This window comes from Botrytis porri (assembly GCF_014898465.1).
Source record: "Botrytis porri strain MUCL 3234 chromosome Unknown BPOR_010, whole genome shotgun sequence".
Lineage (NCBI taxonomy): Eukaryota > Fungi > Ascomycota > Leotiomycetes > Helotiales > Sclerotiniaceae > Botrytis > Botrytis porri.
Genome location: NW_024066084.1, coordinates 621,071 through 648,046, shown reverse-complemented (window position 1 = coordinate 648,046; position 26,976 = coordinate 621,071). Strand labels below are relative to the sequence as shown.

The following is a 26,976-nucleotide window of genomic DNA, read 5'->3' as shown; positions in this document are numbered from 1 at the left end:
TTGTAATCTATTTGACAGTGTCGCTATACATTCAGCCCCCAGATTTCTATTCTTATTTGGAGAATTAGCCAATAACTGGTATTTCGCCCGCAATCTTATCAGCCAATCAACTTCGTTGTTTCTATCCCTGCTTGATTCTATCATTCGAGACTGTCATACTCATGTATGTTCATGCCACCACAAAGTAAGTGGGTGTGAATGCTCAAGAACTAGACTTCACATGGAGAGAATAAATCCTAAATCATGTATCTAAATGGAATTTCAAATATTTATTTAAATATCTAGTATTTAATCTAATCTAGAATATTAAAAAGATCTGATTGTTGTATTTAAATTAGAATATTTGAAATGTTTCATTATAGAATTCATTAGAAGATTGATTAAAAGGTTTCCTTGGTGTGGAATTTATTTTTGTTCGTTGTGTGTCATGATAAGACTTTTGTAATACACCTGTCAGATTGAACTTGCTTCTTAGCGATTCAAACCGGAGAATAAATAAATTTCGAATATCAACTAAGTCGGGTACCCTACTTTCGGGCCACCCCCCTTTTGGGCCACTTTTTACATCAAAAATGGAATTTTTAACTTTCTTATTTATGAATAGAATTTATTGAAAATTTGTATATATATAATTCAAATCGTTTTGAATCTAATCTGAAAATTTTCAATAAATTCTATTCATAAATAAGAAAATTAAAAATTTCATTTTTTAAGATTTTTGATGATAAAGAATGACCCAAAACAGAGGTGGCCCGAAAGTAGAGTACCCGACTTATAATCTTTAAAAAAAAATTCAAAACAGAGTACAGGAAATAGAAACACTAATTACCAATTAGAGCTTTCGAGTTCCCTATCGGATTGCAAACAAAACGAAAGCGCTGAGTTTCAATTCTACTCTCTGAATAATTTTCCAAGTCGAAACAAAGGAGAAAGAAACTCTGATTATCAATTCAAGCCTTCAAGTTCCCTACTGAACTATAGATAAAACAAAAGTAACGAGTCTTAATTCTTTCCTTTAAATTCTTTAGTATAATGTAAAAGAAGAAAGAGAAATACTAATTAGTGACTAATCAAAACTTAATTATTAATTATAAGTATTAAATCATTTGAAAAGGCATCAAGAAGAGAACTATTTAAAGCTAAATAATTAGAATATTTTATATAGTAATGATATAAAATAGAATAAAAAATCTAATATATTTAAGACTAAAGAGTATGCTTATTCGTAGAATATTAGAGTTGAAGAGTCAAAACAAACAGAAAGAATTGATTAAGTACTTATCTATACACCTTGACCACAAGACTATTCAATACTTAGGTACTAACATTCATTGGGTTAATCATAAAGAGAGAACCAAGCAACGATTCAAAGAAGCCAGCCAAGGTGATGTTGGACAGGGAACTACAAAACGCGTTCTATCTGTTTGGCGTAAAGCATTTGGCGCATATTCAGATCATAAATGATTCTGTCGATGTATCTCTCAGGCCGAAAGTAAAAGCGTATGATCATAATAGACGACCAGGAGCAGGTGCACAATCGGGCAAATATATGCGAGTTCCGAATACATTTGATGAGGAAGACGAAGATACACCTCTGAATCGAGCTAATTGGTGGGAGGAATTTGGATTGAGAAGTGAATCTGCTAGGGTTTGAACAATGACTTCTACCATAGAAACGTTAGAAAAGAAGGCGGTGAAAATGTTGCTGTAGCTTCTTCAATTTTGATTTCTTTTGTAACTTTACCTTCTCATCTTCCAAAAAAAAAAAACACAAATTTCACACAACCAACACATCAAGTCAGAACTATCGGCGCAGAGGGCAACGAGCAAATTGCTCTGTTGATCCCATTACCTTTCTATTTGCTCTCCTTTTTAGTTGATATGTCCTTTTTTCTTATTGATTTTGTCTCAAATTTGAACGTGTAAGACTTTTGTTCACTCCATGGAAAATACCTACTTTCGATCTATCGCTGACTTTTTATTTTACCAGATCGAAGCCGCTAATTTCTTAGAAACAAAAACAAGCCGAACAAGTTCTTTTCATAATGTTAGAATTTTGTTTACTCTACTCAATACACTTACTTTCGATCTATTGCTGACTTGTTATCGTGTCAGATCGAAAACTTCTTCTGGCCTGCCCACCCTCTCACTTTATTCTTCTATTCTTTCGCAATTCAAAGAACGATACGTATTCCCGTCACTCACTGTTGGTGAATAATTACTGACGTTTATAGTAAATTCTTAGGCACCATGTCTGATGATGCTTCGAGAAGCATGGTACCGTGAACACCAGCGGCTACCAGACGTATGCATTTGCTTGAAGGGGACACAACAAACAAGCGTGTGAGGTTAGCTGAATCAAACTAGCAATCCACTCCCAGTGGAGCAGAATCTCCAGCCAAACACCAAGAATCAAGACTTGGTGTCACCGCATCTCAGCCTGTGCAGTCAGCACCAGTGGGAACAACTTCTGAAGATGAATCCTCGGCTGTATCGGCTGCTACGAGAATTCAATCTCTTCTGACGACACCACAAAAGATATCAACCCCATTGGATCTAAAGGGGCCCTACACCCCAGCTAATACCATATATGTTGCAAGGCACATTCAGATGCATTTCTCGAAGGAGCCCAAGATTGAGTCCCGGTAGATGGACATGGAAATGAGTCCGAATAGGCTCAAGAATATCTGATCTTCGATCCTATGAGACTCTATAATAAGTATACTAAATCACTTATTAATATCTTACTAATTAAGAGATATATTGATGACTAATATATGTACAATATGATTTTATATTATAAAGTTATATTATTATATCATTATATCTTTATATATCTTATCAAACCGATTTATAATGGAATTGAATGAGATGGAATTATATGAAAGATTGTTGATAAAACAGACTCAATTGATTAATTATACTTTCTTTTTATTAAATAAATGATTTTATAAGATTCGATTTAATTAATCTTATTTATAAGTATAAAAACTATTAGGATTTCATTATAAACTATATAAACTTAGAATATTCTTTAAAGAAAACCTAAGAAAAAGCAAGCAAATTCAGCTCAATTAAGCTCTCTCTTATAATTTGTCTTCAATTCAATTCTTATATTATATTCAATTTGTCCTTCAAACTAGAGTAACTAAGTCTTTCATTATTACTAGAATATTATTATTATTATTATATTCTAGAATATTACCTCCAACATTATTTAATAACTTTTATAATGTTTATAAGAATTTATTTAATAGTTATATTAATGCTTATATATAGTAGTATGATCTAAGTTTTATTTATATACTTTTATACATCTTAAATGCTTTAATATATTTTTAATCATATTAATTCAAATATTAAATAAGTCTTTAATAAAATGAACTTTAATACAAGTCTTAAAATACTTAAGGAAATAATAAGGGGAATATTAATAATATGAAATTATTTCTTTAATATTAAAAAGCTAAAGATACTATATTTACAAATTATAATATTTGTATTTAAATTGAATTAATATAAAGAATAAATTCGAATATTTGAGATAAAGGATTTTATATTTTGAATTAAAAGAATTATATAAAATGTATAAATCTTTAAGTATTAAATAAGAAGATTATATAGGAGATGAGAATTTTATATATAATATATCTAAAGTTGTTTAACAGGCTGTTATATGAATATGTGATTTATTGTTTGGCACTCGTATACTGACTGGGCATTGAGTGTGTTGGAGTGAAGTCCTCGTATTCCAAATACTGAAGGCTTTATCATACCCACCATATAGACGTGTTTTCGAGAATCATGGTCCATTTCCTATGAGTCTATATGAATTTATTTATTTCTCGGTGTTCATAGAGTGGCGTTCTGGCATTATTTTGACTTAAAATTTATGGAGCTACAGCGCAAATGTGAAGTCAAATATCAAACCAGAACTACCAAATTGCCTTTCTCATCTCTTTCTTCTCCAAGTCTAACTTTTAGGTCGGAGTAAAAGCTTATTGAGGAACTGAAGTATGTGAGAGTTTGAAACCAATAGAGTTCCGTGTGTCATACGAATTCATTATTGGCAGAAAAAAGTCTACCAAATTCGTGATCCGTTCCGTGAAGATTGTCAAGGGAGTGTCTCAGATTTGAGGATTGGTTCATTGTGAAGCTTAGTAAATTGAAAAGCCTAATTGATCACAAAATGGCAGTTCTAATACTTTACCGTTAGCCGCGGGTATGATTGAGGGTATTCGGATCATACTACTCGTTTATCATTCCGACCAATTTTTGTGAAGTAACATCTATTTCGACGACTTTTCCAGCTCTCGACCATAGGATGATCATTATTTCCTTCCGTTTCTTAGGACTCCAACAATTTGGGTCTTGAGGGTCATTTCAACTACAGTTTATAAAACTCAGAGCGATGCAACACTTTAGAACAGCCTAAAGAGGAAAACACAACGAAAGAAAAAGAGATATCACATGCATTTAAAAATTATTGTATTGGGGGTACCATTTCCTTCACTTCATCTACTCAGCAACGTTGGTATGTCACTTGAAATGAAAATAGGAATCAGCAACCATTCATATTCCGCAACACATTTCAGAGATCAGGTTTTGGGATAGATACCAAATTCTCTTCGTAAAACCTTCAGGAATTCATCTAACGGTAATTCGTCAGAGTAATTCTGAACCATCCACTATAAAAAACGGTTACTGTTACGTTTAGGTGCAGGCGTTTGGAAATAAAACTTACACTCAAAGTCTTCTGGTGAATCCAATCAGGCTTTTCGGCAGGATTTACAATGAGCGGGTGTTCAGCTGCTTTTTCGGCTTCCTATAAGATATTAGTATGATTTGAAAAGAGTAAAACAGTGAGGTCAGAAATATGATATACAGTTTTCTCTAGTGCCGCCTTAGTTTCTTCAGCTGCCTTCTTCTGTTCAGCCTCCATATTTGCTTCAGCTGCCTATAAGATGTCAATATAATCTGAAAAGAATGAAATCACAAGTACAAGAAGAGAACATACTAATTTCTCGGCCTCCTCTTTCTCGAACTTTAAAATTTCAAGATCAGATGTTGATCGAAATTTCTTAGTTTAATTGGCATTTATGATCTTCGGAGATTTGAATCTTCCATTGAGTGTCAGCTCTCTCCCATCAATCTGATTATGCGTCAAAAAGTTGATCAGATTTTTTTTGCTTCTTTTGTCTTCTCGAGATACTTATGAATTTGTGGTTCTACTGTTATATATGATACTTGTCGGCTAATCATAATATGGCCAATCACTTGTAGGTGATTAGTAGTATTGAATTTGACCTGCAGCGACCTTAATATAATGAAATTATTTTATAAATCAATAGTAAATTAATTATATATTCAATTAAAAAAGCGAAAAGATGAAAATATTTATTAGAACAGCCTCAATATGATTATTCAACAAGATTATTTTAATAATAATAATAAAGATGTAATATAAAGTTAATAGTAAATTGAGTCTTATTTGAATCTATTCGAAACTTTGAAATTGAGTAAATAATATTTATTAAATTTAATAAGAAAATATTATATTTTATTATATTAAAAAATATGAGAACAACTCTTAATCAATTATATAGTATTAAAGTCTTAATATTTAATTAAAAGGTTAATTAAAGCTATAATTTATATTAAAATTTAGTATTATGTATATATTATATAGTTGATTTATTATTAATTTATAAAACAGATTTCATTATATTAGGATCGTTGTAGGTCAGAGTCGGTGCTATCAATCATTTACAAGTGGTTGACCATGTTATGATTAGCCAACAAGTAGTACGCAAAAACAATTGAGGTCTGTCATCTTTAATGGTCGATGGTTTGAAATTTGAAATTGTTAATTTTTTGTTGTTATATGTGTATTAAAAAATTCTCATGGCGATGGTTGAGAGAATGAGATCAGAATAAATTAGTGCGGAATTGAGCGATTGCCTAAATACCGCTAACCAAAACTAGACCTACAGTTTCCTCTAACAGCTCTATTGTCGGCATCTTACCACCAAAATAAATCTTATAGTCTCATTTAGTAATCAACTTGATATACAAACCGAAGATCATGCCTAATCAATTGACAAGGCAGAGACGTAAACAACGCCTGCTTGATCAACCAAGCAAAATCGAAGAAGACAGTAAGTGAATGTTCAATCTTCTCCTTGAGATTTATCTTTATTGTTCAATCCTAACTTCAGAGAAAGCTCCTACTGAAAACATTCCAAATAGCAGTCAATAACCAGAACACTCAGGTCGCAGGTACAGAAAGTAAGTAAGCCTACATTCCCATGTAGAATAATAATACTAATTTTCATATCAGCTTTAACAGGAAGAAAAAGAGTAAGAAGATCTGATATCACAAAGAATACTCGGAGAGCAAAAGACCAAGAAAGAGGCAGAGAGAGGTCAGTCATCTGGACTTCACTTCTCTATTGAGATACTGATGATGCATTTCTAGCCGCTGAAAATACCAAGGAACAAGTCGTGCAAAAGTATTAGCCCGGATTATTGCAGAAGTTCAAAGCAAACAGAGAGGTAAGTACACCACGAAAATTTGAATTCGCATTATTGGTACTCTAACTAGCTTGCCAATTCAGCCGCTAGAAACAAGCTAAAAATGCAAACATGGAGATTACTGTGCCAACTAAAGTTCCCAACCTTTCCTATAAACCAACTCTGAACAAATCTGTTTGTCCGGCACCACCTAAGAACAACCGCGGATCTGGGTCACTTCAGACAAACACGCTGTCTCATGGTTTATCATCCGATCGAATCATCCAGAAACCCCCTGAAACAACCGAACTCAATATTGATACAGCGCCTGAAAAACATCGTCAGCAGCATCTTCATAACACTTGGGAATCAAGGAATAGGGCTGGAGATGATCATGCTGAATCTGTCAGAGAACATTGCGAGAACCCATACGCGGTAAGAGAACAAGATAACTCTACCTATGCTGTCAACCATAGAGATGCTGCAGAAAGTGTTCAAATAACTACTTAGATTGAAGGAAAGATCAAAGAGATGAATATTGGAACAGAATCTGAGACGGAGGCTCTGAAAAAGAGCATAAAAGATCTTGAAAGAGTCATGCTGAACACGGCAAGGCTGATTGGTGAAAAGAGGGCAATATTATATGAGATAAAGGTAGGGAGAAAAAAGACCGAAGCTTCTTTGAGCAAGAAATAGACATAACATTTGATCCTATCATGTCTTAATACTTCTCTTGACTGAATAAATAAACACACCACGAGCTTGCCTCATTTGATCAGCATAATCCTATCTAAACTCCCCCCCCAAACGTTAGGTAGTTCCGAGTCAGAAAAACTCATAGTGAAGCAGAGCGATGATATTCCACTTCTGCGCTTTAGTATCATCGGTAATATCCTTCTCATCATGTCGAAACTCTGAAAACTCTCGAGTCCTTTGACTACCTTGTGACCCTCGGAACCACTCTAAGTTCGACTCCAATTTGAAAATTCACATGAAATTCGCTACCAAAAGCAAACATCTCACGAAGAAGAACATTTACGGTGTCTTATCCGATCTAAAACTTCTCTCTCATACTTACCATCCATCGCCCATTCCACAATCCACAAAAGCTCAAATACACCCCCAAGGAACCTACAACATCTACATCTACTCACCCATCATCCATCATCCCAGATCTTAAGATAAAAGATTCTCTTCTACTCTTCTAGTTCAAAAGAACCTCTAACCACTCGATCCATCCTACACCATTTTCCCTCCTCCCACCTCAAACTTGGCATTCCTCACAATTTCACTCTTTACTCCTCACTCCTCACTCAAATTCGCTCGAGTCTCCAAATTATCCAATCAGACTTCACTTCACTTCAGTCTGCTATTGATAATCATGGATGCTGAGGTGTCGTCAAAACTACCTAACTTATTAGTAATCCACTTAACCAATATCCCTACATCATGCACATCCCTGTATCGTACACGTTTTTAAACTCATTCTACAATAACTTCAATATTTAATAAGATATAAAGCTATAAGTTGTTTAAAAATATAATAAAATATAATAAATTAGAAAAAAAGATTTAAAACTTTTTTATTTAAACCTTATAGAAATCTTAATCTATTAGCCTTATTTTGATTATATAACCCCCTCCCCTTCTTTTATTATTAATTCATTTATTACTATTATATTAAAGGGCTTTATAATTTTCTTAAATATTAGATCTATAGTACATAAACCTTTTTAAAACTTTAAATCTTTTTTAATAAAAGATTCTATTGATTTACAAGCTCTTTTAACCTCCTTTTTAATATCTCTTTGTTACGGGAGCTGCCTCTAGGGTTATGTGAAAGTGGCTAGAGATCTCTCGAAATGGTTTAGACTAAACTTCAAGTAGGAATTCAATAAGGTTATAATTAATTGCAATTCTTATAACTATAATAATAAAACTAATAATTATTCTTGAGCATAAAGCTCTATATTATAATGAAACCTATACTCTTATATGAACCTTTGTTCTCTATTATCCCATTAATCCTATTCACTAAAAGTAATAAGAGTAATAAGATCCCACTAATCCCATTAATAACAATTAATAGGATTAATAAAATGATCCATTATATAACACCCTTCCCATAACTTTTAATAGTACTATTACTTATCTAATCTATACTTACTAGATAATTTGTAACTATTGCTCACCCTATATCTATTGTAGGGTAGATAATAACAAAAAATAGATACCTATTCTTTAATCACTAATTATTTATTTGATTACCTTTATCTTTAGTTACCCTTCAATTCAACTATCCCTACAATACTGTTTTCGTAGGTTTTAACACCAAGGCCTTAGGTTTATCTTATTGTTACGGAGGTACCCGCACCGCAACATGGATTATAAGATAAACCTAAGGCCTTGGTGTTGGGACCTACGGAAACAGCGCTGTAGGGACAATCGGCTAGAGAGCACAGGTTAGATAAGCGGTAGCATCATTATAGATCACGGGATGGACATCACGTGATCAGGAAACCGACTTGTCGAAATCGGCTTTACGGTAATCGACTTGTCGATTCATGAGGTACGAAGATCTATATAAGGGAATGAGTTTCATTATAATGTAGAGCTTCGTGCTCAAGAACAATCATTAGTTTCATTACTATAGTTACGAGAATTGCAACCAGTTACCAACCTTATTGAATTCCTACTTGAAGTCTAGTCTAAACCACCTCGAGAGATCTCTAGACACTTCCACGTGACCCTAGAGGCAGCTCCCGTAACACTTATAATCCATATTGCGGTGCGGGTACCTCCGTAACACTCTTATAAATTAATAATCCATCTTCTTTTATACTACCCTTTCTTTAACTTTAATTATTTTCTTTTCCTTTTTAGCTTTTTTATTAGCCTTCTCTTATATCTTAGCTTCCTTTTCCTACTCTATAGCAAGTGTTTTCTCTAATTAAAAAATTCTAGTTTTTTTAATCTAAAAGGGGAAATATAAAAAAACATTATCAACCTTTTCCTTTATAAGATTTAAATATTTGAAACGAGTTTTTTTCTTCTTTTTCATTTTTAGAGTCTCTTTTAGACCTTTTGCTCTATACAATTGAATATCAATTTTAATTGTATTAATAAAGGTAGCCTTAAAAAGCTTCGAAGTAATCTCAAAATTCTGATTTCGTTGAAATTCTAATTTAAATTGATATAGAGCTTTTAATATATATGGTATTTTAAATTTATTCCCTATAAGCTATATCGATATTGTTGGGACAGGGATCATGTGACTACGCTAGCGTTGACGCTAGCGTCTTCCGACACTACAGTAATACGTTTCGTAGCCCTAGCTTTTAGAACCTCAAGCAATATAACAACAGTGTGAACCATAGTACTATATTGACTTCACCATCCCCATGGTGATACCAACAGATATAGATGGTGTAATAGCTCTTTCTGGTTCTATATTAGGTATAGTAGCCTCCTTGTTGAATAAATAAATACCCGTTTTTTCAAAGGATTGTAGTATATTATGGAAAATCGCAGATTAAGCCCAAGCCACTTTAAAGATAGCCCAAAAATTGTATTTCAATATACTAATTAAACCCTTGTTTTTATATATTCAATTATTGAGTTCTATGCTATAATTCGTTAAAAGGGGGAAAAAGTAGCTTATATTGAGTGGTTGTAGTCGATATGTAGAATAAAGAGGTAGAATTAATAATATAATTTTCAATTCATTATATTTTAATATAAATTCTATATTGATATAGTTAAAATAATTATCTACGATTAATAACTAATATTCTTTACCTGTTTTTAAATGTGTATGGTGTTGAAAAACTTTTGTAAGCTAATTAAGCCTAAAAGTATTAAATGATCACCTATTACTTAAAACTCCGAAATAAATTTGATCTTTTATATCCACCTTATTAACTTATGTATCTTATAAATTGTCTAATTTTTCTTTATAGATTAAGGTAGATGAAAGAATTGTATCGTTAGTAGTTATATATATTAAAAGAGTGATAAACTTTTTTAATTTATTTTATTTAGTTTTTATAACTCTACCTTTTTTATATATACTAGTATTCATTATCCTCTTTATAGCTCTCCCAAAATCAATTAAAAATCCTTTCTTATTTCAATTATATATGTTTTTCGGTGTAATATTATATTTTATAATTTTTTTTATTAATTAAATAAATAAAAGAAAGAAATTAATAAAAGCTTTTTTAAATAATATAAATCAATAATAATATAAAATAGTACCAATAAGATTATAAAAATATTTAAATATATCCATATTATTAGCCTTGATATACAAATTATTAATATAATAAAGATATCAACTTTAAATATAACTTTTATATTGCTTGATAAAATTAATTATTTAATTCTTCCCTATACAATACTTTTTTATTTCTTCTACTAAATTCCTAATTATAACACTTATAGAAAGTATAGATTTTTATATTAACTTATTAATCTGATTTAATAAAACCTTCTTCTATTCTAATAAAAAATATTGATATATATTAGTATAATCTATCTTATAGAAGATAGTTTTACTTTTATATTATTTTGAAAGTATAATATAATCGACTTTATATAAATAAACTATCTAAATATATTTAAAATATTCTTAATCTTTAATATAATCTAGTATAAGTTTTATACAGCTTTTTAAAGATATATTATCACAATATTTAAATGGTAATATTAATATTTTTGAAAGCTAAAAAAGCATGTATGATACAGGGACGTGCACGATGTAGGGATATCGGTTATCTTCACTAAGGTTAGAAAGTGGATCCATCCATAAGATTACACCCGATTTCATAACTAGCTTTCAAAATGTGATTTCATGGTCTCACAACCTTTTAACTAAAATCAATTAATTATAAAATCCTATCTTTATTAATATAACTTCGAAATCAAAAATTTCTATAGTAAATAAAAGCTATCATTTTATTAAATCAATTTTTCAAATTTGAATTGATTTAAAGTAATATAAATGAAATAATAATGATTTTAAAATAATATAATATTTCAAAGGTTTTCATAATTAATTTTCAAAAGAAAGTCTTTAGTTTTTAGATTTTCATTTTCAGATTTCTATTTCAATTAATATAATTCTAAATCAATTGAAAATTAAGTGTATAGTAAGTTTAATTATCATGTATTATAAAATATTATTTTTATTAAAATCAATATTAAATTAATAAAGTTATTATAGAATGAATAATAGAAATATAATATTTAGATGTTCTTGATGAGGTATAGAAAAGTTATGTTTTAGAAGCTAGTTATGAAATCGAGTATAATCTAATCGTACACCTCACTCAAGATTTTCCGAGGTAAAGCTACTATAATACTAACGTGCACCTAGGAGAAACAATCTCGCCTTACTAATCATTATATCAAATTAATGATCGGCTCTTATAAACAGTCAACTAGTTTCTAATCAAGGAAAGTAAAGATCCTTACAAAACTAGTATCCCCGGCCATTGAAAATTTATATAATCTTATTGAAATTAAAAAATTTAATGTAGTTTTTGATACTATTTGATTTCTAAAACTTTACTAAATCTAACAATACATTTTGCTCTAAAATCCTATCAGAATTGGAACTTTTTTTTACCAGAAATAAAGGATTTTGTACACTAATTTTTCATTTCGATGTATTCCTCACCAAAAATATTAGAAAGAACACTTGCTTTCCAAAGACATTTACTTTCTCCAACTAGGAACTAGTCGGCCGCTTATGAGAGCTGATTATTACAGATGGCAATGATAAAGGTATAGATAGCTGGAGGTTTGAAGTAGGTTAATATAGGTATGTATGACTTTTTATATGCTACTTAGCTTTAATCTTCATCAATTTCTTGTGTCGGTATATAACATACATCTTGATCAAGCACGACCCTTACAAAAAGAGCCACCGATTGTTTCTGGCGGGGTATCATCACCCTCACCAATTTCATTGTCATTTGTGGAATCCACGGGCTACGTGAGTATGATAGATACTTTAATTCAAGTAGTTATATATATATCATTAATCTAATTAAGAATGTACAAAAAATTGCAGTAGCATCAGCAATATCAATATCAACAAAAAGAGTAGAAAGCCTAAGCCATCTGGAGGCGCCCCCCTTCTCAAAAACACCAACCCATCCTAAATAATTACATATTAACCCGCCATGCCCAAACACCTAATGACGAGGAGCCTCCATCTTCTTCTCCGTCGTCTTCGTATTATCACTCTTTGAATCTTTCTTAAAAAGTGCACTCAAAGCCCCTAGCTTCTCCTTAAAGCCCTTCCCACTACTCGTCCTAACTCTAATCAAATAATACAACAAAACCGCCATGAAGATATTAAAAACAATGTAGGAGAAAACAATGCCATAGTCTCTCCATCGAGTACTATAGCTCATCGCTACCGATGAGAGGTATTGATCTGCAACGGATAAGGAACAATATTTACAATCTGCTGTAGCCTCGGGGTTATAGACGGAGCCTCCAGCTGCCGCGGCATATGACTGGAGATAGCTACCACAAGTATCGCCAGCTGGTGGTTGCATAACTGCGAGTTCATTGTTGGAACAAATTACTTGACGACCGGAGAGACCAGTAGATGCGATAGCTGAAATAAGATCTGAAAATATGTTAGCATTGATATTTACTAATGGGAGTGAAAGGAAGAACTTACAAGTTAAAGGCGAAACACGATACATAAAGATCCAAAATCCAGGAAGTGCTTTTGGAGGTTGAAAGACACCGTTAAAGGAAAGGGTAAGTGAGAACATGAATGTTGCGATATTACCAGCAGTTTCAGCATCCGGAAGAGCGGCAATGAGCATCTGTGCGAATGTACTAGCATAGACAAAAAATTGGACGAGAAGGAGGAGAATAAGTCCTTGACGACCCGATGGTGGAATACCATTTTTAGTATAAATTGGATAAAAGTAGGACGCAAATACCATGATACCAAGGAGAATTTGACATGGAATTTCGACGGCGATATTAGCGATGATGAAAGCTTTCCAACTGTAGGCTTTTGATGGTCTTTCTCGAACCTCATAAAGGTCTCTTTGTAGAATGAATCTAGGCATAATTTGTTGTACGAGAGTGGTAAAGATAATCGTTATCAGGAAGATGGAATAGAGAACATTTTGGATACCTTGTTGAGATGAATCGGCGTGGAAGAATGAAAATCCAATGAAGAGGGCAGATGCCACACCAAAAAGAAGTTTCGAGTAAACATAACCTGGAGTACGCCAGTATTGTTGAAATACACGCTTCATAACCTCAAAAAGTTGAATGGTGAATGGCATAGCGAATTCGCCATGGGAATTACTATCTTCTTGAGATGACTGATGCACCATTTCTTGTTGAATACGTGTGATCTCTGCTTGAACACCCTTTGCTTCATCACTTTCTTTCCATACTTGATGCCTAGATTTGATCAGTCTCGATAATGACAAGGAACGAGGATCAATCTTACCAATCTTGAGTAGATTTTCCTTGTGCACCAGCACCAACCATTGTCAGCATATATTCTGCTGGATTCTCATCCTCCCCACATTTGGCCGCACCATGAGATTCAAAATATCTAAGTAGAGTCCCCGAATTATGACCGATATCTCCAAAATAGACAGTTCTTCCACCTTTTGCTAAAAATAGCAATCGGTCGAATTCTTGGAATAGAATGGCACTAGGTTGATGTATAGTAGCCAAGACCGCTTGACCATTATCGGCTAACTTTCTCAAAAACGAAACAATTGCCCATGAAGATTGTGAATCCAAACCGGAAGTAGGTTCATCCAAGAAGAGTAAAAGTGCAGGTTTGGCAGCCAATTCGACACCAATAGTCAATAACTTTCGTTGCTCCACATTCAATCCCTCACCTGGAACACCAACCACTGCTTCCGAGAACTCTTCCATGTTTAACATCTTGATAACATCTTCCACGAAATCATACTTTTCTTTTTTGGAAACAGATTTTGGTTGACGTAGCATTGCGGAAAATCGAAGAGCTTCTCTAACAGTTGTGGTTTCAAGATGTAAATCTTGTTGTTGAACATATCCCGTCTTTCGTTGAAAGGATGCGTCGAGGGGTTTGCCACTAACTAACATATCACCAGTGATTACACCCATAGAAACTCTTTGAGCAAGAACATCAAGTAGAGTTGTCTTTCCTGCACCAGAAACACCCATCAATGCAGTTAGAGTGCCAGGCTTGACCCATCCGGATACATTATCAAGAAGTCTGCGAGGTTCATTCTTGATTTTAATGTCATAACAAACATCTTTCCATGTAAATACATCCGTTTGAGGGGGTAATGCTTGAACTTCGTCTCCTTGTTTGTCCGAGTCGTCTCCTTTGACAGCAGAACCATTCCCGGTATATGCTTCTTCGTCGTTCTTTGCAGCTTTCTCGGCGGCCAACAAGTTCGTTGGTACATGTCCCCGACGGAAGACTAAAACTTCGGCTTTACTGTCTGTGGAAGAATTGTACTCTGTTGCAAGGAGGTAAAAAGCTAAAAAGAAAATCATGAATGCAAACAAGAATCCCAAATTACGCCAGATGTGGGAGTAGGAGTACTGAAATTTCGCTTGCAAATAATCATCGCCACTGACTGTAGCCGAGCCAACAACAGAGCCTGCAATAGCGCAAACAAAGTTGGAGCCAGTTTGAACGTAGCCAGGACCTGTTGGTACTAAAGTCGAACAAACAAACTCTCGTCCGTGTAGTTCATTGACGAATATAGCTTCAAATGCATATGAAACTGGATTGATCCATGAAATCCATTTGAACCAAGGATGCATTAGTGGTCTGGGAATGACGAAACCGGTATAAATGATAATTGCAAGTGTAACCACACCAGCTATGGCTAATGCTTGGGATAAAGTTTTCGTTGCTGCTGCAATACTGCGGTATATTTGACTCATCTGAACTGTTTATTAGTATCGTGAAATCAATACCACGTGAAAGGAATAATTACCGTGAGAACTGCAACAAAATTAAAGAGAAAAAAGACAAAGAATGCACCTGCTTCTCTTCTCAGACCAGAGAGAAAGTATAGTGTAACGTTGAAACACGTGCCGATGGCGAATTTCACCGGTATATCAACGACAATACCAGCCAAGGCTTCAGTGAAAGGATGATAAAATGCGTAAGATACTTGTTTCTCTACGATCGGTCGTTGAGAGTATAGAGCGTTGATTTCTGAAAGAGCGAGCAGGGCATTGAGTAATACCGCAAAGAATAGTACACCTCCTTTTTGAAAGAAACTTGCTGTATTACTCGGTGTATTGTAAAAGATAGATCCGATGATCAAAGCCATGATAATTTCTCCTACTATTGTGGTAACAGTGGATGTTTTGTCGTTCCATAAGCGTTGAACTGCTCGCTTTGCACAAAGTTTTGTCTGCATGGCAACGCTGACTGTATATGGTGACTCTGGCCGTAAATGGTCTGCTTGAATATCCTTCCGACTTGCTTTGAACTGTTCCAATGTTTTTCCACCCATTGGGAATTCCTCTTCGTGTGATTTTATTTCGCTCATTACTCTCTGAAAGATCTTCGAATCTTTGAAGTATTTCTCAAATTCTTCAGGAGTTCTAGGAACCTTATTTTCATAGCCGGGTCTTACTTTTCGTTCTGAGGGGTTGGTGATCGAAGTCAAGAAGTCACCAGTGGTTTGACGGCTATATCCAGTCAGTCTTGTTCGAATAATTGCATGTAATCATGACATTTAATTGTGTGCACTTACTTTGGGCACTCCCAGCCCATATCCACGAAATACTGCTTCGCTTGGTCACAAGGGCCATAATAGATCTGCCGACCTTCATAAAGCACGATAGCCTTATCAAATTGATCATAAATCTGCTGACTAGCTTGATAAATGGCAACCAAATGGCATGAACCCCATAGATTGGCAGTCATCCGCAATGATTTTGTAAACTATTATTTGAATTAGTGATGTCTTATTGATCGCTACGCTGAAAGTTTACTTACCTCCAGAGCAGTTGCAGCATCTAACCCACGTGTAGAATTGTCCCATGAAGCGATGGGTGAGCCAGCCAAGGCCATCTCGGCAATACTAACACGTTTTCTCTCACCTCCAGATACACCTCGTACAAAATCGTTACCGACTTTGGTATTGTACGTGTGGGATAATCCATAAACAGCCATAACGACCTGAGTCATATGCTTTGCCCACTCCGAGCGGGATGTTCCCTCAATAAGTCTTTGTTTAGGCGTTCGTACACTTGCAGCAAATTCTAAAGTCTCTCCAACAGTCAAATGAGGGAAATGCTTGTCAACCTCTTGATTGTATACAATTTCACCACGGAATTCTTTGAGCATTTGCTTTTGTGTGATACCTATGATTATTAGCATTATCACTGGTCATTGGGTGTATGAACACAACATACCATTATAATGAATTTCCGATTGTGGCTTCATGTCCAATCCGTATAGTTCCCCCATCAAAGATTTAAGAAACGTGGAACAACCGGAACCAGGTCTTCCGAGAACAATCAACATCTCTCCTGATTTCAAAACACCATTGAAGTCATTGAGGATAATCTTCTCCGGACCTTTTCCTAAAAACTCTCTGAATCTTGCAGGTGCCATCAACAGAGAGGCGACATTCTTTTGCACGTTTATTGCTGATCCGGAACCACATACTTTTAGGTTCTTAAATACAATTCCAGCACGTCTTTCAATGACATGATTCTCATCAGCCAGCCTCACCAACCTATATGTACGATTAGTCTGTGTCAAAATATTCACTTGGTCATGCAAAAACTTACATCCTGGCCCATTTATATACGTCGAAACCTGGGGAGTTGGGATCCAACGTTGAATCATCTAACTTAACCCCATGCAAGGAATCTTGTTTCTCCAACTCATGTGTTCCAGCTGATGCATTGGTTAAAGTTCTTCCAAGTTGAGAGCCCCCGAAACTTGAAGCTATTATCTCTAATTGTTCTCGGTCTCCTGCCCTTATTGATTCGAATTGTCTTTCGCGAGCATTTCCGGTGGTTTGAGCAGGCTTCAATGTGCCATCTGGATCTAGGGAGTCATCGCTGGTTGATGATATTGTTCCTTCGACATCATTCTGTTGATTTGATATGTATTGAGGTTGAGGATTTAGGATATTGTCTGATCTTTCAGGAAAATAATCATGACGCTCATGCTCCGAAGTGGAAGCCATGATCGACTGGTGCGCTCGTCCTGTGGCTCAAGCTCAATTGTCGAATGTCGGGTAGGTAGGTATAGCTAATGTTGTCACTGACAAGGATAGAATTTTGGGATATGAATAAAAAAGGATTGATGATGGATATAAAATTAAGACCAAGAGACGCGGTGAGCTAAATGTTTCTTTGGGCTTCCAAAACTCTGATGAAGATATAAGAGCAAGAATGCAGTTGAAAGTGAGTTAGATCAAGTGCTTTTTCCATCGATGCGCGGAGGGAGTTATATCTCTTGTATAAATAAATAAACAAATCCAACAAACTCAGAAGTTGACCGCCGTTCAGCCACTGTCAAATGGGTAAGTGGCTTACTCCATTGGTCCCAATATGACGGAGAATACACAAAGGAACTCATAGATTGTGTGATGCCGGATCATAAGTGATGTCCCAATTTCCGCTCACCAATGAAAGTTCTATACACCATCAAACAGAACGTCAACCCGAGATACTAGATACGAGATAGCGGTACCTACCGAGCTACCCAGCTCTTAGTATGGAGATTCTAAAGTAGTGGGGGGATGCTTCGCCCACATTATGGAATTCGGATGTTGACAGAGGAAGTGCTGTCGATCTTACTAGGGAATTCCTGTCAGAAATCCTTGACAAAAGATCGGAAAGACATATGAGCGTGCGAATTAATGTGATGAGAGTGATAACAACTCCCTCGTAGATGATTTCACATCCAGGAATCTTGCAAACTTGATGACAGTATCGGAACTTTGACTGGTCAAAAAGTATCCAGCTGACAGATAGCTTCTTCACCCCCAGCACATTCCATTCTTTACAAGTGTTACTTTCCGGCTATTCATAATATGACTAATCACCCTAGGTGGTTGATAGTACCAACTCCGATATGCAGCAACTCCGATGTAGTAACTCCGATATGCTCTATTTTTTCAATAATTAATATCAATTCAACTATATAATTAATCTCATATTGAAGTACATGAAAATAATCATTGGGATTATTTCAATATAGTTACTATATTATCTTTTTATTATATTGTTTTGAATTATATAGTTTCTAAGGATTAAATATTGAGATTAACTTATATAATATTGAAATAATTATATAAGCATGTCGCTTTTCTCAATAGATTATTCAAAATATCGACCTCACAATAATGATAAGCTAATAATATCTAATAAAATAATTCCAATATATATTAAAGAGACAGTCAAGAGCTATAACCTATTATTATTATATAATGTTTGATTGAATTGATATTAATTATTAAAAAATCGAGCGTATCGGAGTTGGTACATGTCGGAGTTGGTACTATTAACCACCTAGGGTGATTAGTCATATTATGAATAGCCGACAAATACAGGGATAACACAATATCTGACAATACTTGACGGAATCATAGTCTGTGATCTAACTCGGTATCAGATGAATGCAAACTGTGCGTATAAAAGCCTAAAAGAACAGAACCAAGTTTTGAATTCAACTACGCCGTTCTGACGGGATAACAGAAGAGATGATAAAGATAATCGTAAGTATATCTACGAGATAGATACTTGATGTATCCACTAGGTAAGATTACATATCTCTACATTATCATGGTTGATGGAGTTGCTGGAGTTGGCAGTTTGAGTGTGAGAACAAAGAAGGGCAAAGAAAAAAGAAAAAGTGGTTGAATGTCAATAGTACACAGCCCTGCCACGTCTACTCCGTACCCCTTCATGGAATCTCGTTCGCTTCGTGCCGTGATGGATCTACACAGGGGTTACTATTGGGATGCCGGCAGTCAATACGACTGGACGACTAGGAGACTGGCAAGACTGGTTACTAACCATAGTAACCTTAAATAAAACGCACATACACACCCATGCAGTGAGCAGTGTAAAGAAAAGTCCAAACCTTATCTCCATCACAATCCTCTTCATAAAATCTTTTCCTTCCTCCGGATCAATGCCCGATTCTCCGTCCTCTGTATCTTTACCCCGTACTGATGATGTAAATGCATTTTTTCTATCCGAACCACTCTAGAGTCTAGAGCCACCACTCTATATGAAAATGTTTAGTCCAGAACCAAGAAGAGTTAGATCTATGGCATTTTGTGCATTCACCATAACACTTATGCATGTCGTTACCGGTGACACGGATGAGATAGAAGGAACTCAATAGGGCTGACAACGATATGGATAACCTAAGTACACAACTGCGCCTTGATGAAGCCAAGGACGATTACTTAATCGCCCATCAACCAATACGAGAGAAGCCTTCGTTCGTATCGGATGGTATCTATCACTCCGCGCCGAGCCTTCAGCCAGGTCGAGATTGTTTTTCTATTGAACAATCATCAGCCACTTACCTCTGCCGAGACGCTATCAGTAGATACTTACTCCTTCGTTCGATCGATTCGCATGTTAAAGATCTTTCTCTACCTCCTCGTTTTCTTCATCCTTTTTCATCCTTTGCAAAGACGATTGATCAATCGAGATTAGAGGCGTTTGTTACCAATCCGAGTTCATTCATTGAGGCTCTTGACTCAATCAGTTGAGTCCGCTAAGCTTCAAATGATATTGTCATATATATACTTGAGAAGATTTCTCTCATAAAAGGGCAGTACCGGTATGATATCTTTACCTATGTGTCAATGATCATAATTTGCTTCATTCTCTCATAAAAGGCCAGTATGATATCTTTACCTACCGATGTCTCAATGATCATAATTTGCTTCGTTCTCTCATCGTTAGTCGCGACAAGGTGTTTTGGTATCACGTGATCATATCATCATCTGACTCGTGCACCTTCCCGTCACTTGACTTAACACCTTGGAGGACTTTGGTAAGATGACTTTTCCCGCCTGCAACACAGTGGAGTATGAGGGAGATGAGGATCAAAACAAAAAGCAAAGAAACGGGTAACATATTCGCAATTCGCAATATTCAATGCTACAATTGCTTTTGAAATGAGAATTTCTTTGCATTGTGTTTCGAAGCAAGGATTCCCCTTTCAAACATGAGCGCCGTGTTCACTATGCATCATGTGCTTGAACAACAGCATGAAACTGCATTTTATCAATTCTGTATCAAAATCAAAACATGTTCAAAGCGAAATGTTACATTTTTTCCTTCTCGAACGTTTTTGCTTCCTTTTAATATTTACATCTCTGTCGAGTGAACTGAGGTTCAAAAGATGGCCAACCATATATATTATGAACTCCCAGCGGATGCCATAGAAATCACTCCTAGACCTCTCACTTCATCACAAGCACAACAACAACCTTCATTGCCTCCGCGGAAGCCTTCAACTCCATCACCTGACGATAATGAGCAATCGACAATTCGAGGTGTACCTGGAGATGATCCATCTGCTATACCTCTACCACTATTTACACGTCGATCGAATTCGAACCTCTTAAGTCAAACTTCAGCAAATTCTACCCACAGTACTACACCAACTCCTTCTCCAAGCCGGCCTCCTATACCCACAGTTGAATCATACGACAGCTCCTTCGAAAACCCATCACCTCTCCCGCCCGACAGATCAGATCCAAATATCCATACCGGCCCAGCTCTTCCACCCCGAAGGATATCTCAACACAATCCAAATGAAGTTTACTACACCCGAGATTCCCATAGGGTGATCGCATATCTTATACCTCTTCCTAAACCAATCGATGTTTCTGATGCAGAATTTCCTCAGGTTAAACTCTCCTACCATTGTACATTGGAATTTCACTAATAGTAAATTAGCGCTATCTAACATATACACCACCCGCTGCTCATCTACTTAAACCAGCTGAAGGCATTAAAGAAGGTAAACGACATAAGGGAAAACGAGTCTGGCAGCGCGAGGTATATTTTCTTCATCTGCGAAATGTGGAATTTGATCACGTGATTCACAGCTGATCATTCTTTCACATTAGGTCAAGAAAGCCAAAACTTATGATGGTAAAACAATGAGTCTCAGAGGACTTCATAGTAAAACCACTAGAGGAGTAGTCTGGGGAATCAATTCCATCAAAAATACAGACATAACATTTCTCAACCGAGTGCCACGAAAAGGTGTTTCTTCCCTTTGCCCATTCCTCGCCAAACTCACACTAATCCCCACCCCTTCTTTTTTAGAAATTGAAGAACTTCACCTGATATACCCACCCACCATTTCTTATTCACCCATCGACCTCCGCAACCAATTCCTTTCCCAATTAAGCCGCACCAAAACCCGTGCCAGAAAACACGCTGCAATATCTACTCTTCTCCTCCTCCCCTCCCTCCTAATCGACACATTCGCCGCCGTAATCTGGCCTTTCGGTGGTCTATTCGAAGTAGACGCCGTATGGGCTTTCACCTCCGTTCGCGGCTATCTCGTTTCTCGCTCTATAACTAAAAGATTATCCTCCCAAGACACAATTCACGATCACGAACAAATGCGCATCCAAGATCGAGAATTATACCTCCGCTTTCATAAATCTGAACAATTGAGAATACTAGAAAGATATGTCAAAGAGTTATGTCATAAGCAGAATCCAAAGAGATTTGCAAGTGCGGGGGTGCCACCGACGGAAACGGAGGTTTTGAAAGCGATGGGATGGGAACCGGATATGAGGGGACGGGTTAAGAGTGGAGAGAGGGGGGGAATGCCGGAGGGTGGGATGAGGGATTGGGATGATGAAAGGTGGCAGGAACGAGAGGCTAAAGATGATTTATTTGGGGTTCTGGGGAAGGGTGCAAAGAGTTGGGATGGTTGGTGTAAGAAGTGGGAGAAAAATCCAAAGAAGGCGGAGAAGAAGTGATGGGAGGTGAGGTGATGAATGTTGGAGAGGAGTGTAAAATGATTGTATGATTTAGTGTAATGTAATACATGAATTTGTGTTCCTAGTTGAGACTTGAACCAGCACTCGACTTGAACACTGGTTGGATAATTAAATCAATACATCTGGTTGACCCAAATGTTCGTACTCTTTTTCCATCTCGTCCCAAATTCGATCACGATCTGCATCTCGTGCTTCTTGAGTGAAATTATCTAGCCAACCATATGTACCTTCTAGAAAATACTTGATTTTCCGTCGCTATACGAATCGTGTAGATAGTCAGTTCCGTATTTTACACATGGTTCATTACACATGAGAATTTACTCACCATCCACTCTTATTTTTCTCCGTTCTCCACTTGTATGGGAATAGCCCAGGTCACATTCTAAGCACTAGACTTCTTTCCGTAGAGCGCAATCTCCAGCAGAGATCTGGTACAAATCCTAAGATCCCAAGAAAAAGTCGAATTATCTATTCTAGCTCTGTATGTGGTAACTCATTAGAGAGCGACTCTTGTACCCCAGACACAGGATAATAGACGGTGTGAGAAAGAGGGATTGGTACTGCGATTGTGGGTGCTGAAAGGATGAAGAGAACGATGGCAACGAGATTTCTGAGGGAGTTGGAAGTAGTGTTTAGGAATTGCATTCTGAATGAGTTGATTGTGGTATAAGGTCTGGTTATCGATTAGCTGTGAGTATTATTGAAAAGAAACGAGCGTACTCTTTGATATTGAAATCGAATTATGGAACTATAGCTTTTCTTTGCCCCTTACTGCTGCAGGTTTTGACCGACCACACAATGCTAATATGAAAGTTTTTTGTTTCCTCTTCTCGTTCTTGAAATGAGCGAGTACTTATATCCTAAATCCTAGAGCCTCTGACTTTTTCGGCGTAGATTTGTTGTTGATTGGGCGGTTATGAGCAATATTGATCTTGACATAAGATACCCACTTGGATATATCTGGTCTTCAGAAATCGTTCTTTTACTAGATATCAGTGGTCATGAATGAGGTGATTCGATGCGTTACGAAAAGTATCCACTAAAATTCTTGTTGAAAGTCGATGAGAAAGAAACGAGGATGACTTCCAAATTCTGGAGCGAGAAAGAGGAAGCAATACTTGCTCTCCCTTTTGTAAAGCCCAGCATATGTTAACACGTTCTTCCCTACATTCCAAAGATCCCTGTTGTGAGTAATTTCACGCGTTATAATGATGGTCGTGTTGAGGAATGCAATACTTTAAGGATTGCTTGGCATAAATCGAGAATAACATGTTCTGCATAAGAGTCACTTGACCCTTAGACGTGATACAAATGAAAAACATGAGGACGGTTCAGTGGCTTGCTGTCATAGATTCTACTCTCACATCAAGTAAGTTGAAAAAGATATGATGGACAATCGACAAAACAACTCAACCAAGTATCAATAAATACCTAGGTAGGTATTCGATAGAAAGAGACCATTTTATCTCCTCTCATTACAATGGAGTATTCTAGACATCGCGCACATCACTCAAAAACACACCGTCGAAACTTCCCATGCCGAACATGCCATATTTTGCCTTAAGAACAAGCGTGATGTTGATTATGAAATAATAATAAATTACATTTGCAAAGCACAAACTGTTGCTCCTGGTAGTTGTGACCCAAATGAAGATAGAAAGACTGTTAGTTACCATGCATGATTTCTTGGGACCGAGAGCAAGACTGATAGACGTAGGTAAAGACATGTTGTCTAGTACATATCATTACGAATGAGATATATATTTTCTCGTGTTAGCTTCTCTTGTGTCAGCCCGCTGAAAAAGAGACGTCCGGGACTAATGATTTTACATGGAATTAAGAGTCAAGAGTGGATAAATCAGCCCTATCATCTGCAAAAGCGCTACGAGGAAAGCCCTAGGATTTGATATCGAATGTAGCTAAAATAGATTTGACACGACTAGATGACCACCAAATCTGATCATCCGATATTTTACTACAGATCGAAATGCTCGAGTCTTTTGAGGAATTTTTGTGCTTTTAAGTGATCTAATCCTCGAAACAAGAGGGTTTTCAGTGGGTAAATTCTCCAATGGTTCCATTTAGATTCAAATGTATAAGTAAGCGGAAAGCGAGGTCAAGGCACAGGAGAGTCACATAGGCTACATAAGTAGGTGAAGTGAGGATTACCAACCAACTATCAGTATGGCTGAAATGTAGAGTGCCTCAGCTTTAGACAGGTTGATGGAACTACCAACATAAAACCCTCTTGTTGACGGCAGGTGTGGGACTAAAAATACGAGGTACAAACAACGGATGAAACTGGAAATTTCAGGTCCATACTGTACATTCAAGGGCCAAGAAGGCAAATTCGCAGAGCCAATATTCATCCTGTCATTGCAAGGGAAGGGATATGAATACAATTTGGAGGCATTGGAAGAGTAGCGAAGATTTATACGTTCCAAAGTGAATCCTTGACTTGTAGTTAAATGAGTACGCTTGAGTTAAATATATCTCAAAATGAATTCAATATATGGTGTAAATCTATGACTACATCTTAACCCTTATAAATGGAGATATCTAATTAATCTAATACGGCTTTCCCTCTTTTCTTGCTTACCAAGATTACCTCGACTACATGACTGCCATGTATGAAGTTATAGGTGAAGCATATTCTCAATATTCACTCGAACTAATTTTCTCAAATTACCCACTTCGAGATTATGAAGACCTCGTAGAAAAACATCAAAGCGGCGTTCGCTTGGAATCAAATTACCTTTTCGAAATGAAAGGCGCAATTACCTCTTTGAAGCCGTATTATTAGCTTAAACCATACTATGTTTTCGAGATATTTCGAGCAGTACTATAGCGCAGTACTCTCATGAAAAATTCGCCTAGTACTCTCATGAAAGATTCACCGGTACGGTGTCGCGTGGTATCTCAAGCTCTCCAAGCACCATAAAAGGTTGAGCTCTCTCCCGCATACACTTTTACTTTCTATCAACACAAAATTAGAACAGAACTTTAGACTCTTCACGCAAAAAAGCATCAAGTCTAACCCTTTCTCTGACTCTTTTTTACCTCGATACCCCTCACATCTACAGGAAGTGAAACGTAACTTCTTTTGAGGAGCAAAGAACTGACACTACTTCAGCTTAAATCACAATCGAAACTCTGACACCTACTGCCTAACTTCAAAATGCTCTTCTTCAATCCAAGCCGCATCATGTCAAACATGATTGGGTTTCTCTCACTTCTCTCATTCCTCTCAGTCACTGTCCCAATCGTCAACGCGAGCCCAATTGTCTCCAATGCAGTTTCCCTTGCACCTCGCGCCGACCCTGGATTTACATGCCACATGGCTCCCGAAAACTACTGCACCATCGGTATCACCGTAACTCCATCGAGAATCGCCGTTGATCTCCCTGAATTCATCTATCTTTTCGACAGTTACTGCAACAGATATGGATTCATGGAATCGGGTTTCAATATCGACATGGCCAGCTGTCTTCCATATAAGGTTGTCGGAACACTAGCAGCCGAAGAAAGGGCCATGGAACGCATTGCAACCAACCCCAGCATTTGCTATGCTGGTAGATGTTGGGGATCAAATGACCCTTGCTGGTATAGAGTCCCTATTAGCAATGGAGAGGACCAGTGGCAAAACGTTTGTGTATTCCAATGTAACAACATGAATGCCCGCCGAGACAACACAATTGAGGCTATTGATGGAGCATTAGTTGATATTAAGGCTCTTGACGGAACAATTGAGGCTCGTGTTGGAGAAACCATTGAGACTCGTGATGGAACAATCGCGCGTCGAGGAGATGTCTGCCATCATGCCGACGCTGGCTATTGCACTATAGCCGTCACGGTCACACCCTCAAGACTCGCTGCGGGAGCCACGGATGATTGGGTTTACCTTTTCGACAGTTCCTGCCGTACAATCGGAGGCATGTATTCGGGCCAAGACATTGATATGGCCAGTCAACTTCCATATAAGATTGTCGGTCACATGGCATTTCAGAACCAACGTCTTACCGCCTTCCCTGACTTCTGCTATGCGGGAAGATGTACCTCTGCGTATGATGGTTGCTGGATTCATTCCGATATTGGCAATAATCAATGGGTCAATCGTTGTCAATTCCGCTGCAATTAACCACAATGTTGACCGTCGAACACACGAATGATTCAGCAATGCTGATGAAAATTCAGGAAAGCTGCATCTATCGAGGTGATCGACTGATTAAAGAAGCAGATCAATCAGTATCGCTGGTAAATAAGCATAGGAATTACTTTTTGCATGGATTTGACAGCTTATGCTGATTTCGGGTATTTCTTTTGTTATCTGATGGCAGGTCTGACATCTCAGAAAGTTTGGGGGTCGTGATACCAATGGTTTGATTTGGTTTCGTATTTGAGGGGCTTAAGCTTTTTAGCGTCGGAATTTATATGTAGCAGA

At 36.5% G+C, this 26,976-nt stretch overlaps 3 protein-coding genes across 3 annotated transcripts; 2 read left to right on the top strand and 1 right to left on the bottom strand.

Annotated features, from left to right (window-relative positions):
• Nucleotides 1–12,713: 12,713 nt before the first annotated feature.
• On the bottom strand, nt 12,714–17,726 carry EAF01_007649 (uncharacterized protein; the record flags this gene model as incomplete). The annotated part of the gene is made up of 8 exons (XM_038915905.1): nt 12,714–13,156; nt 13,211–13,956; nt 14,006–15,453; nt 15,507–16,212; nt 16,278–16,468; nt 16,523–16,890; nt 16,942–17,267; nt 17,323–17,726. The coding sequence occupies 8 exons, from the start codon at nt 17,724–17,726 to the stop codon at nt 12,714–12,716; spliced, it is 4,632 nt and encodes a 1,543-aa protein (XP_038768376.1).
• A 3,185-nt stretch (nt 17,727–20,911) lies between these two features.
• On the top strand, nt 20,912–22,514 carry EAF01_007648 (uncharacterized protein; the record flags this gene model as incomplete). The annotated part of the gene is made up of 4 exons (XM_038915904.1): nt 20,912–21,421; nt 21,472–21,573; nt 21,645–21,783; nt 21,847–22,514. The coding sequence occupies 4 exons, from the start codon at nt 20,912–20,914 to the stop codon at nt 22,512–22,514; spliced, it is 1,419 nt and encodes a 472-aa protein (XP_038768375.1).
• Nucleotides 22,515–25,713: 3,199 nt separating this feature from the next.
• Nucleotides 25,714–26,673, top strand: EAF01_007647 (uncharacterized protein; the record flags this gene model as incomplete). Its single annotated transcript, XM_038915903.1, has 1 exon — nt 25,714–26,673. One exon carries the CDS (start codon nt 25,714–25,716, stop codon nt 26,671–26,673), a length of 960 nt encoding a protein of 319 aa, XP_038768374.1.
• Nucleotides 26,674–26,976: the final 303 nt, after the last annotated feature.